This window comes from Terrapene carolina, unplaced genomic scaffold (assembly GCF_002925995.2).
Source record: "Terrapene carolina triunguis isolate 2854851 unplaced genomic scaffold, T_m_triunguis-2.0 Scaffold33356, whole genome shotgun sequence".
Taxonomy (NCBI): Eukaryota; Metazoa; Chordata; order Testudines; family Emydidae; genus Terrapene; species Terrapene triunguis.
Genome location: NW_020697707.1, coordinates 1,944,399 through 1,958,646, shown reverse-complemented (window position 1 = coordinate 1,958,646; position 14,248 = coordinate 1,944,399). Strand labels below are relative to the sequence as shown.

Here is a 14,248-nt window from a genome sequence, read left to right as displayed (position 1 = left end):
TGCTGGCAGCATGGCTGAGCACCTGGAGAGCACAGCTACAGAGCCTGCCTGCAAAGATGGGGAGCCCTGCCCGGTGCAGGGCACCCCTCCCAGCCAGGGACTGCCTGCCATACAGCCAGTCCCCAGCCAGGGACTGTTCCCCATGCACACAGCCCCCCCACTCCCTAGGGACTGCCCCCCAGCCCCTCCCAGAATGCCCCCCATCACTGAACCCCTGTGGGACTGTCCACCCCAGCATCCAGACCCCTGCCCCCCAACACTGGGCTGGCACATGTGCCTGCCCTGCAGAGACAAAGTGCCCTGTCCAGGACAGAATGCCCTCCCCCCAGGGATTTCCCCCTTCAACATCCAGTCCCTCTCCATGTACCCAGCTCTCCCAAGGACTGCCCCACAACATCAACCTCCCCATCCAGGGACTGTGCCCCAGGATCTAGCCCCACATCCAGGGAATGCCCACAGCTACCAGTCCCCTCACTTAAAATCTGTCCCCCATGCACTGGATGCACCTCCTTCCCTAGCCCCCTGCACGCCTCCCCATGCCCCCTGCAGCCTAGGCCCCTGCACCCCCTTCCCCGTGCCTGCTGGTCTCCTACTTCAGCTGCACGGAGCTCAGGTGTGCAGTCCACCTGCCCGCCTGCCACTGCAGTCCTAGTGCTGGCAGCCTACTCCAGGTGCGGTCACTGGACCCATGATCCTGCAAGGTGAGGGTGGGGGCTGATGCTGGACCCGATCCTGTGCTACCCCATTTTTTCACACAGACACGCCCGCTGGGTGTTTAAAGTTAGGCACCTAAATCCATATATTGGCACCTCAATAAAGCCCCAATTCAGGAAAGCACTTAAGCATGTGCCTAAGTGCTTTGCGTAAGAAAGGCCTGGTTTGTTTGTTTTTTTTACATGTGCTGAGTACCTGGAGCTTCCATTGATACCAGTGGGGGCTGCAGGTTCTCAGCAACTCTGAAAATTAGGTCACTAGTTCAGGTACCTAAATATGGGTTTAAGTTCTTAACTGTAGGCAGCCACATTTGCAAATGTTGGTTTAGGCCCTGGAGCAGTCATTCTAGCACATTAGGTGATAGCTATATACAAGAGCTGTCCAAGTGAAAACAACAACAAACTAGAATGGATATGGAGTGCTTCAGTATGAAATGGATGTTTTTAAATATATAATCCATGTAATTTTTAATTAGTTTAATGTAATTAACAAAACGAAACAGTTGTTTTTTTTTCTTTTTGTCTCCGACAGTGGGATTATTTCTGATCTTTTCCCAGGAGTCATAATCCCAGAACATGACTATGGGATACTACAATCAACAATTATAGATGTCATGCTTTCAAAAGGATTGCAGCCTGAAGCAAGCATGGTTCATAAAGTCATACAGCTCTATGAAACCATGTTAGTAAGGCATGGTGTTATGCTTGTTGGGCCAACAGGAGGTGGAAAAACTACAGTTTACCAAATTCTGGCACAGACTTTAGGAGTTTTACATGAGGCTGGTGAGGAAAATCCTTTTTACCAGCCTGTCAAAACCTATATTCTGAACCCCAAATCAATTACAATGGGTGAATTGTATGGTGAAGTTAATAATTTAACTCTCGAGTGGAAAGATGGCTTGATGGGTCTTAGTGTTCGAGCAGCTGTTAATGACACCACTGAAGATCACAAGTGGATCATCAGTGACGGGCCAGTGGATGCACTGTGGATTGAAAACTTGAACACTGTTTTGGATGATAACAAGATGCTTTGCTTGGCAAACAGTGAAAGAATCAAACTCACACCCTCCATCCATATGGTGTTTGAGGTACTGTAATATCTTGGATTTTAATATTCATTATGATATTTCTGGTTTGCTTCGCTTAATTTACTATATTGTTATATTGATAAGATATATGATCTTCAGATGAATTTATCATAGACAGACGATTAGGTTGGAAGAGACCTCAGGAGGTCATCTAGTCCAACCCCCTGCTTAAAGCAGGACCAACCCTAACTAAATCATCCCAGCCAGGGCTTTGTCAAACCAGGCCTTAAAAACCTCTAAGGAAGGAGATTGCACCACCTCCCTAGGTAACCCATTCCAGTGCTTCACCACCCTCCTAGTGAAATAGTTTTTCCTAATATCCAACCTAGACCTTCCCCACTGCAACTTGAAACCATTGCTCCTTGTTCTGTCATCTGCCAACATTGAGAACAGCCTAGCTCTGTCCTCTTTGGAACCCTCCTTCAGGTAGCTGAAGGCTGCTATCAAATCCCACCCTCACTCTTCTCTTCTGCAGACTAAACAAGCCCGGTTCCCTCAACCTCTACTCGTAAGTCATGTGCCCCAGCCCCCTGATAATTTTCGTTGCCCTCCGCTGGACTGTCTCCAATTTGTCCACATCCTTTCTATAGTGGGGGCGGCCAAAATTGGATGCAATACTCCAGATGTGGCCTCACCAGTGCTGAATAGAGGGGAATAATCACTTCCCTTGATCTGCTGGCAATGCTCCTACTAATGCAGCCCAATATGCCATTAGCTTTCTTGGCAACAAGGGCATGCTGTTGACTCATATCCAGCTTCTCATTCACTGTAATCTCCAGGTCCTTTTCTGCAGAACTGCCGCTTAGCCAGTAGCAGTGCATGGGATTCTTCCATCCTAAGTGCAGGACTCTGCACTTGTCCTTGTTGAACCTCATCAGATTTCTTTTGGCCCAGTCCTCTGATTTGTCTAGGTCACTCTGGACCCTATCCCTACCCTCCAGTGTATCTACCGCTCCCACCAGCTTAGTGTCATCTGCGAACTTGCTGAGGGTGTAATCCAGCCCATCCTCCATTAATGAAGATGTTGAACAAAACCAGCCCCAGGACCGACCCTGGGGCACTCTGCTTGATACCGGCTGCCAACTAGACATTGAGCCATTGATCACTATCCATTGAGTCTGACAATCTAGCCATATCTGTCTGTTTGTAATTTTTGTCCTGGCCAGTCTCTATTTTTCTCTCTATGGAAGATGAGCATGGGGATTTCTCCGGAATGACTTCCCTTTCACATGTTAGCAATTCAGGGTCAAAGCCGAGCAGTCTTTGACATCAAGTAGTTACCTAGAAGCTAATATTAGATCTGAGTAACTCCTGTTATCTCATTTTATCTCTCCTGGTCACCTGCTCACACAATCTTATTTTTACCCAGAAACTAAGTTGCCTTTCTGAGAGAATAATATCATTCATAGATCATAAAAAGAGAGCTAGAAAGATTCCTAGCAGATTTCACTGTTTGGGAATTTTTTTTCTGATACCCTGTCAGGATTAAGTTTCACCTCATTACCTGATTACCCTCAACATTGTGCCACTCTAAGCAATTCTTTCCCCTCCTTTATGTTTAAACTGTCTGGTTCTTACATCCCACTTAGGTATCATTTAGCCAGTCTAGATATTTTAGGCCAGATTCATTCCTACTGTACTCCATTGGAATCAGTATTTAGTTGGATGATACATATGCTGCTGCAGCTATTCAGACAGCCATGAAAACGACTAACCAAAGTTAATCAAAGTGGAAAAGCCTCATTACTGTTGAAAATGCATGCATTTTGGTGGTTGAATATGATCACTGACATGGTGATCTGGCTGATGTAACTGGGAAAATACTACAGATTATTAATGATGAGTGTTGCACTGGGAGCCTAGCCATACTCAAAGTGTTCAAGGACTCTTATAGCTATGATTAAATAGAAATAACATCCGCTAAAGTTCTGGAAACAGTGAATTCTCCAAGCCAAGAGTGACCTCTAAGTATTCAAGAAATTGTGCATTAGCTTTCTCTCCAGTGTGGCCAAGGATTTGTGAGGTGTTCACGTTTCTAACTGTTCTAGAAAAGCTCTCTTGTGTAAAGAATAAATTAAAATGCAGTTATGAGTGCTCTCATGATTTATCATGTCAAAAACTTGATTCGGTTGCTATTTTAAATTGTTGACACAGTTTTTCCATGGTTTCTAAAACACTTCACTAGCAGACCTATTTATTGATGCTTAACTAATTTGTTTTTTGGTGTCACTGGTAAGTAAAGGTGTTCCCTGTGTGAATATGATAATAATTTACACACTGGTGGATAGTGATGAATCAGCATGCCAAAAAAAAAAAAAAGAGAAATTCCTTTACCAGTTATGTATTTTTGTCTTCTGATCGGAAGGAGGAAATTGCAGACGGAGGGTGGAGATCAAGAAGCTAATGGGGAATAAAAATGACCACAGAATAAGGTGGTAGATTACAGTTCATACTTGAATGCCTGTCCACAAGTTAACTCAGGGTGAAGGGAATTGGAAATATACCTTCTCTGTTATGTGCATTTGAAATATACGGTATAATGTTTTACATGCAATATCCATACACTTCAGGTACAAGATCTGAAGGTTGCCTCACCTGCAACAGTTAGCCGATGTGGAATGGTATACATTGACCCCGATGAACTGAAGTGGGTCCCATATGTACAGACTTGGATGGCAGGTCTTCCAAATAAAGTAGGTGTCAGAAAAATTAGTTTTATGTACTGATGTCACACTTTCAAATCTCCCCCTGAAAGAACTTGTTAGCAACAGATATTTAATAAATATTAAGGATTTACATTTTTATTTATTTATTTTAATTAATTAAACAAAATTATTATTAATAGTAACATTTCAATAAACCAGTAATTATAATTAACTGTAATAAAGTAGGAATCTAAATGTACAATATATATAAAAATATGCAGAACATGCATCTAAGTGTTTTTCCACTTCATGAAACAGTCCAGATTATTATTTGTCTTCAGTGGAATAAATCATGCGAATAAGGATTACTCACATGAGTCAGGATTGCAGGAACAGGCCTGTCAGCATAATCCTTCATTTGTATATCTATAATATATAAAAATGTGTTGAATGTGCATGTGCACAAAATTTATCAGTATATTCTGGATGTCAAGGATGCTGTACAGTTTGTTGTTATGATGTGTGCTTTGTTCAAAACAATTTTTAAAAAATTTATTCATAAAAATATTGTTTTCATTTTAGTTAAGTGAGGAAGCAAAACAGCATTTGTTTGATCTGTTTTGTCGCTATGTTGATGATGGTCTAAAGTTTGTCAATAAAAAGTGCTCACAAGCTATTCCACAAGTGGACATCAGTAAAGTTACTACGCTTTGTTGTTTACTGGAGTCTTTGCTGTTTGGAAAAGGAGGCCCTGATCTTAAAATGGTATAAGTATTTAACATACTAATATATAATACACTCAAGATATGTAGGAAACACTTACTTACAATTCTTATATAAAATTTAAATGTGGAATAATCACATTTTATGTTAAATAACTTTTTTGTTTTGTAGCTTGTGTTGTTTGATTTGAAATCATGAAATCTATTAATGATCTGAACTGACTGATATTCAGAAATGATAGTTTCTTTGTTTAGAAGAGCACTGGTACCTTTCTGTTCAGTGGGATGTTAGCTTTTAGGCCATCTGCAGCCCGCAAACCTTCCCAATGTGGCCCGCAGGTCGTCAGCAGTTTTGGGGCCTGGTCTCTCCCTTGGCCCCACATGCCGCCTCCGGGCGCTCCCCACCCCCAGGCGACTTACAATGGCTCGGGGCCCCGGCAGCGCAGCAGAGCTGAGCAGTGTCTGCCTGTTCGCTCCACGTGTCTGCTGGCCCCTCCCTGCGGCCCCAGGGCGGAGCAGGGCTGTGCCTCCGCGTGCTGCCCCCACCCCGAGTGCCCCTGCGGCCAATAGGAAGCTATGGGGGCAGTACCTGGGGGCAGCAGCGCACGGAGGCCCCGCAGCCCACCCCGCCTTGGAGCCCCAGGTAAGCACCGCACTCCCTGACCCCCTCCCAGAGCCTGCACCCCCACCCCCTTCCCACACCCCCGTCCTGCCCCTAAACTCCCTCCCGGAGCCTGCACCCCCTCCCCACACACACACCCCGCCCCCAAACTCCCTCCCAGAGCCTGCACCCCCTCCCCCTTCCCACACACCCACACCCCAGTCCCCAAACTCCCTCCCAGAGCCTGCCCCCCATCCCCCTTCCCACACACCCCTTCCCGCACCCAAACTCCCTCCCAGAGCTGGCACCCCTCCCCACTCCTCCCACTCAGAGCCTGCACCCAGCACCCAAACTCCATCCCAGAGCCTGCACCCCAATCTCCTATCCCAGATCTCCTCCCCCACCCAAACTCCCTCCCAGAGCCTTAGGCAGGTGGGGGGCGGAGTTTTGGGGGGTGCGTTCCGGGTGGCATGAGTAACATTATTGGCCCACTGGGAGCATTTGAGGACTGGCACTGGCCTAAGGTAAATTGAGTTTGAGACCCCTGTTTTAGACCATGTTGAAAAGTAGTTTTAACTTGAGTAAATTGGAATTTGCATTTAAAAATACATTTTAAAATAAAATACTATCAAAATACCTCTCTCCCTGTGGCCCTAGTCCCCTGTACCTCCTCCTTGTGCCCCCTGCGGCCCTAGGCCCCAGCACCCCTTCCCCGTGCCTGCTGGTCTCCTACCTCAGCTGCACAGAGCTCAGTTTGTAGACTTGTGAAGTGTGTTATTCAGAATGACCAGGCGGGCTCATAAATTGAACATTTTAAAACTCTATTGGCCCTTGGATTGAGAACATGCAGAGCTTACTCTCCACGAGTATTGTTGTTATTGAATACTAATTCAGCTTTCATGACAGCAGGACTTTTTTTAAGACACTGATGTAATGAAAAGTAATGTACAAAATATATGGATTAACTATCTTTCTTCTTTATAGGACCAATCAAAATTAAACACCATAGTCTGCCAGACTTTTGTTTTCTGCTATTTATGGTCACTGGGTGGAAATTTAACGGAAAACTACTGGGATATTTTTGATACGTTTGTGAGACAACAGTTCGAGGACAATCCTGAAGCCAAGGTAAAGAAACAAGTTGACTCACGGCATTTACAGTAGCTTCTATACATAAGGAGGCAGGGGGATAATGTAACAAGCGAAGGTAGCAGAAAGGATCTTTCCTTCTTAAACCTAAGGGTACGTCTATACTTATCTCCGGGTTCGGCGGCAAGCAATCGATCTTCTGGGATCGATTTATCGCGTCTTGTCTAGACGCGATAAATCGATCCCGGAAGTGCTCGCCGTCGACACCGGTACTCCTGCTCCGCGAGAGGAGTACGCGGAGTCGATGGGGGAGCCTGCCTGCCGCGTGTGGACCCGCGGTAAGTACCTTGTAGTTCGAACTAAGGTACTTTGACTTCAGCTACGTGAATAACGTAGCTGAAGTTGCGTATCTTAGTTCGAACTGGGGGGTTAGTGTGGACCAGCCCTAAGTCCTAACCATTTGTGGTCATTAAAGATGCTGTGGTACTTTTTTTAAAGACCCAGGGCCTGGTTCTTCATTGCTTTGTACTTTGTGTAGTCATTTACACTGATGCAAAGTGAGGACAAAGGTAGCATTTCACACCTGCTTTGCACTCACACTATACAGGTGTAAATCGTGACAGGAGGGCTAGATTGGCAAAGAAACGTTGGCGTGGTGATGTTGGGTGTCACCCTGGTAACTGGGATTCACAAAGCCTGAGTTCGGCACCTAGGCTCCCTATGCAATGAATGGGAAGAGAGAGGCGCCTCTCCGTGGGATTCACTAAAGCCAGCGAGCTAGGCGGCTCCTTGCCTAAACCAGCCAGGGGAAGAGGCCAAGCTGAGAGGTGTGTGCTAAGCCCTGCCACTTTCTGTGCGATAGATGCCTATGTCCATGCTGCAGGGAGGTGCCTCCCTTTGTTGGGGCTTCTCGGCTGACAACCCTCTCTTGGCGTTAGGGGCCTACGTGGTTTTGGCAAGAGGCCGGTGGTGGGGGAGAAAAGGGGGGGGGGAGGATTCTTCCATTGGTTTTCACAGTGGGGCAGCTTGAACAAAAGAGACTGAGGGAGCCTCACCTCAGAATACCCCCTAGCTCAGTGGCTAGGGCACTCACCTGAGAGTTGGCAGAGCCCCGTTCAAATCCCTTCTCCCTTCAGGCAGAATGGGGGTCTCCCACATCCCAGGTGAGTACCCTAACCACTGGACTAAAGGTTATGTGGGAGGTCATCCTCCTCCCCACTCCCACCCCTCCTGCCTTGTGTATGCTTCCTGATAGGAGCCCGATCTGGTAGGCAAGGTCTGAGCACACTTACTGGATTGGGCCAAACAGGCAAATTAGATGGAGGAACACCTATCTTCCCCTGTTTCTTGCTCTGGGGACTTAGGTGTCTGGACACCTGGCATGGGGCTGCAGTGCGTATGCTCATAAGAACATAAGAACGGCCATACTGGGTCAGACCAATGGTTCATCTAGCCCAGTATCATGTCTTCCAACTGTGGCTAATGCCAGGTACCCCAGAGGGAATGAACAGAACAGGTGATCATCAAGTGATCCACCCCCTGTCGCCCATTCCCAGTTTCTGGCAAACAGAGGCTAGGGACACCATCCTTGCCCATCCTGGCTAATAGGTCCATCAATGGCTATCTTCCCTGAACTTATCTAGTTATTTTTTGAACCCTCTTATAGTCTTTGCCTTCACAACATACTCTGGCAGAGAGTTCCACAGGTTGACTGTGCGTTGAGTGAAAAAATACTTCGTTTTGTTTGTTTTAAACCTGATGCCTATTAATTTCATTTGGTGACCCCTAGTTCTTGTGTTATGAGAAGGAGTAAATAACACTCCTTATTTACTTTCTCCACACCAGTCATGATTTTATAGACCTCTATCATATCCCCCCTTAGTCGTCTATTTTCCAAGCTGAAAAGTCCCAATCTTATTAATATCTCCTCATACAGAAGCTGTTCCATACCCCTAATCATTTTTGTTGCCCTTTTCTGAACCTTTTCCAATTCATAGATTCATAGATTCATAGATTCTAGGACTGGAAGGGACCTCGAGAGGTCATCGAGTCCAGTCCCCTGCCCGCATGGCAGGACCAAATACTGTCTAGACCATCCCTGATAGACATTTATCTAACCTACTCTTAAATATCTCCAGAGATGGAGATTCCACAACCTCCCTAGGCAATTTATTCCAGTGTTTAACCACCCTGACAGTTAGGAACTTTTTCCTAATGTCCAATATATCTTTTTTGAGATGGGGCGACCACAGAAACATAGGTGCCTAGGGAACTTTTACTTCAAAAATTTAGGTTCTGGAGGGTTCAGGGGCAGCTGAGCAGGGGCTTTGTGAATCCCACTGGGGCCTGATCCTGGCAGGTAGGCACTTAAGGTGGCACCTAAGTGCCTAAGTTCTTTTGTGAATGGAGCCCAAGGTGCATGGCAATGGAGAATCATTAATCATAATGTCCTAAATTCCTCCGGCAGCTTCATTTTTCTTGTTTCTGTTTTGTTAGACAGCTGCCCCTTCCACTCTAGAAGTGGTGACATCCATGAGATACATGGTATTTTTCTGGATCCTGATCTCTCCCCTAGTCCAAGACACTTGGGGTTCTACCTCTTCTCCAGGATATGCAGGAAGCAATTTAGGGCTTGTCTGTCTGGGGATATTAAGGAAAGTTAAGGCGAATCAACTAAAGATGTGAAGTGAATGTTCATAAATTCAAGTGTGTTAACCTCCACGTGGAGGCTCTTGTTCAGGAGTAAAGTTGTTTAGTTCACTCTAACTTAATTCTCCCAACTAAGGCCATTTTGCTTCTGAATGAGAGCAACCATACAGGGAGAGGGGTTAACATGCTTTAACTTATATGCATTGACTCCACAGCTTTAGTTGATTTGCCTTAACTTTTCTGAATGTCCCTATGTTGACATGCCCTTAGACTTCTCCATGAAGTCTCCAGGGTTTGGTCATCCCCCAAGCAATCCCTTTCCAAATGATTTCAGAGCCACTTTGGGGTCATTGTTGAGCAGTTCCCTTCTCATTCCGTCATTGGAGGAGATTTGAAAACAAACAAAACACAGGATTTTTCTGGGAATGGGCCCACTGGGCTAGCTCCTTGCCTACATTTCAACACTACCCAAAATGGTGGAGCTGGGGAAGCAGATGGTGAGATGGTGCTTCAGCTGTAAGGAGATCTTCTCAGGAGCCACAGAAGAGGAGCTCTGCCAGATTGATGCCAGTTCATGGAACTTTGCTCTGCTGAAGGAAGGGGTTCAGAGTGTGGGTGGTTTGTTGGCCTCTCTGCAGCACCCCCATCAGCTGACACTCCTCCACAGATATCTTCACAAAGGTGGGGCAGTCCTCAATGCCAGTGATCCAGCAAGCAAGGCTGCCTTTAATACTTAGAGTCATTCAATCAATCAAATACTCTTCAGTTTGGTGCCATTTTTGTATGGAACCAGATGGGCATGGTGCCTGCATGCTATTCATTATAAAGAATTACTAAAATATTTAAATATAAGATTCTGCATTCAGTTTGGGCAATAGCCGAATAGAGAACAGCATGGAAAAGATGGAAATTCATTTACCGGTTTACTACATGTCACTGCAGAATGCAGAGATGTAAAGACATTTGAATTTTAAGATATAATCTTTTTATTAGTAGTATTATGAAGTACTGTTTAGGATTATTTTGTCCTTCTAGCTTCCAACCTCTGGAGATCTGTGGAGTGTTTACATGGATTTTGATATTAGGCGACTGGATCTCTGGGAGAGGATTATACCTACATTCAAGTACAGCAGAGAAGTGCCATTTTTTGAAATGCTTGTTCCAACTACGGACACTGTGCGTTATGGCTACCTGATGGAAAAATTGTTAGCCGTCAGACATTCTGTATTGCTCACAGGAATTACTGGGGTCGGCAAGGTAAGAATCCTTTGGATAGCAGTAGGGTCACTTGATTAACACTGGAGAGTCACACACTTGGTTGCTTATGAGCTGTAGAATCATAGAATATCAGGGTTGGAAGGGACCTCAGGAGGTCATCTAGTCCAACCCCCTGCTCAAAGCAGGACCTAATCCCAACTAAATCATCCCAGCCAGGGCTTTGTCAAGCCTGACCTTAAAAACCTCTAAGGAAGGAGATTCCACCACCTCCCTAGGTAACCCATTCCAGTGCTTCACCACCCTCCTAGTGAAAAAGTTTTTCCTAATATCCAACCTAAAATCCAACCTGTACACCCTGCCAGACCCCCACCCCCACTCCAGCAGGATCCCTCAACTCTCTCCCTTCACCCCCAACCCTGGTCAGAGGGTTTCACCCACCGAGTTGGGTGAAAATTGGAAAATTCTGGTGTCCACTAAAATCAAACTTTTCCAGTTTTCAGATTGTCAGGTTATCCCCCAAATCAGTAGGGGTCTGACCAGAGTGGGGGTGGGGTGCAAGAGGCCCAGTTGGAGAGAGCCTGACAGGAGCAGGAGCAAGAGGTCCGGCTGGGTGGTCAGGGTGGGATGACCAGAATGGGGAGAGGAATCTGCCCTCACTCTCACCCTAACCTTGAGGTGGCTGCCTTACCCCTGTATCCACTGCTCCTTTCCCACAGGCCTCTGTAAGATCAGTATCTGCACCCCTGTATCCAGGCCTCTCTGAGGTCACTGCCTGATGGGCCAAATGGTGATTTTAGTGGAAATCAGGCATTTCACCAAAATCAGTAGGGCCCTGCCTGTTGATGCCTAGAATCTTCCCTGAAGTTCTAGAATTGATCTGAAGTGGTTTTCAAAAGTTGTGGCATTACAGACAGACAGAGAAAGGGCACCGAGTTGAGTGTAGGGCCTACCTTCCCTCAGCCAATCAAAGGAATTACATTTAGTATTAATTAAGACAGAGCTGTTAGGGGATTGCATTTGGGGATGTGGGCAGGGGCACATCTGAGGGAAAGGGACAACTGGGATACGGGTTTGGGGATTCCTGAGGTTAGGGGGAGAGGTGGTTGGGCAGCTGATTGGTGGGTGGATTCCTAAGATGCAGAAGCTAAGTGATTGCTTTACTATCAGTCTTCACCACAGAAGATGTTGGGGAGATACCGATCCCAGAACTACTCTTTTCTGGTAACACTGATAATGCACTATTAAAGATTCAGAAATCTAAAGAAAAGGGGCTGGAACAAACAGATACATTAAAAAGCAAAAAGTCACCTGGTCCAGGTGGTTTTTACACAAGAGTTCTGAAGAAATTTAAGAAAAAACTGGCTGAGCAGCTAGCTAAAATATGAAATGTCCCATTAAAATCTGCTGCCGTGCTGGATGATTGGAGGGTAGCAACTGTTGTATCTATATTTTTTAAAAGGTGCTTGGGATGATCCAGGGAACCGCAGACCACTAACCTTTACTTTTGTATCTGGTACATTGTTTAAAACAGTAATTACAAACAGAATTATGACATATTTAGGAAATCATAATATGATAGTGTCTAATCAGCAAGGTTTCTGCAAAGGAAAATTGAGTCTCACTGATCTGCTAGAATTCTCCGAAAGTGCCAAAAAACAGTGGATAAAGGAGAACTAGTTGGCATAATTTATTTGGTCTTTGACTAAGTCCCACAGAAGTTGCTAAAGAAAATAAGCAGTCAGGGTTTGAGAGTCGGGGTATTGTCATGGATCAGAAACTTGCTACGAGACAGAGACCAAAGAGTGGAAATAAATGGGCAATTTTTGTCATAGCAAAGGGTTAACATCAGGGTGCTTCAAGGTTCCATATTAGGTCCTGTGTTGTTTAATACCTGGTGAAAAGTTAGGTGTCCAGCTTTGCAGGTGATGCAGAATTATTTAGATTAGTCAGAACTAGAGAAGACTAAGGAACTTCATGGGACCTGACCCAGCTCAGTGAATAGGCGACATGATGGCAGATGAAATTCAGTGTTGACAAATGCAAAATAATGCTCAGTGGAGGGAATAATTTGAACTACCTCTACACCTTGCTGGCTTCTAAATTAACAAACAGTTTAGGTTGGGGCCTTGGCATCATTGCATACAGCTCAATGAAGAGCTCTGCTCAGTGTGCAGTAGCAGTCAGAAAAGCAAACACGATGTTAGGATCCACAAGAAGGGAAAATGGAAACTAATAAAAATAAAAGCTAAACTCTAACTATTGAGAGTTAGAGGGAAACTTTACCTGCAGGCAAGTTATCATATAACTGCATACTGCAGCACATACTTTCCCTGAAGCAGCTAGTACTGACCACCGTCAGAGATGGAATACTAAAGTAGAGGGATGATGGAGCCTGGTCCAATCTAGTATGGTGATTCCTTTGTGCCTAAGCAACAGCCAGGCAGGGGGGAGGGATAGCTCAGTGGTTTGAGCATTGGCCTGCTAAACCCAAGGTTGTGAGTTCAATCCTTGAGGGGGATCACTTAGGGATCTGGGGCAAAATCAGTACTCAGTCCTGCTAGTGAAGGCAGGGGGCTGGACTCAATGACCTTTCAGGCTCTCTTCCAGTTCTATGAGATAGGTGTGTGTGTGTGTGTGTGTGTGTGTGTGTGTGTGTATATATATAAACAGTGTAGGACAGAGCAATGGCTCCTGTACTCCCATAGCTCAAGGACAGATTTCAGGAGTGCTCACTATGGAGCTAAAGGGGAGGCTGAGAGTGGACATAGGATCTGGCCCACTGTTCTACTCATTTGATTAATTTCATTATATTATTTGTTGTAGGACTGTGCAATTTACCAAAGTGATTGCATAATAGAACCATAAAGAGTGTGTGTGTATGCAACTTTGTGTATAATGAAGTTACTATTACTTATTTTTTGTAATTAAAGTCTGTAGTTGCAAGGGGATTGCTAAACCGAATACAAGAAGAAGCAGGCTATGTTCCTGTTTACCTAAACTTCTCGGCTCAGACGTCATCTGCTAGAACACAAGAGATTATCGAGTCCAAATTAGAAAAGAAAAGAAAAAATATTTTAGGTAATGATTTTTAATTATCTATTTGCTTATCTTAATTGCAGTAATGTAAAAATGTGTGTATGGTATTTTAGTTCAAAGTATGATGTTTCTGAGGGCTAACTTCAAGGAAAACTTATTGTTATATTGGAATACAAGTAAAGCTTCAGTTCTATCATTAAACGATGTAGTTCTTGCAGTCTTACACTCGAGGGCAGTATTGGAGTACAAAAGCTTTAAAATCTGTTAACAGCTATTATAATATTAAGTAGTGTGAAAAGTTGTCATATATAATGATTTATGAGGGGATTCTTGAATGATCATAGAATATCAGGGTTGGAAGGGACCTCAGGAGGTCATCTAGTCCAACCCCCTGCTCAGAGCAGGACCAATTCCCAACTAAATCATCCCAGCCAGGGCTTTGTCAAGCCTGACCTTAAAAACCTCTAAGGAAGGAGATTCTACCACC

At 44.9% G+C, this 14,248-nt stretch overlaps 1 protein-coding gene across 1 annotated transcript in view; it reads left to right on the top strand.

Moving 5' to 3' along the window:
• The window catches only part of LOC112110888 (dynein heavy chain 6, axonemal), a 181,768-nt gene that overhangs the window by 57,314 nt on the left and 110,206 nt on the right, over positions 1-14,248 (top strand). The window contains exons 32-37 of the mRNA XM_026663340.1: positions 1,246-1,801; positions 4,372-4,494; positions 5,029-5,211; positions 6,754-6,897; positions 10,543-10,764; positions 13,656-13,803. Coding sequence (XP_026519125.1) covers positions 1,246-1,801; positions 4,372-4,494; positions 5,029-5,211; positions 6,754-6,897; positions 10,543-10,764; positions 13,656-13,803 — 1,376 coding nt within the window. The remainder of the gene's footprint in view (positions 1-1,245; positions 1,802-4,371; positions 4,495-5,028; positions 5,212-6,753; positions 6,898-10,542; positions 10,765-13,655; positions 13,804-14,248) is intronic.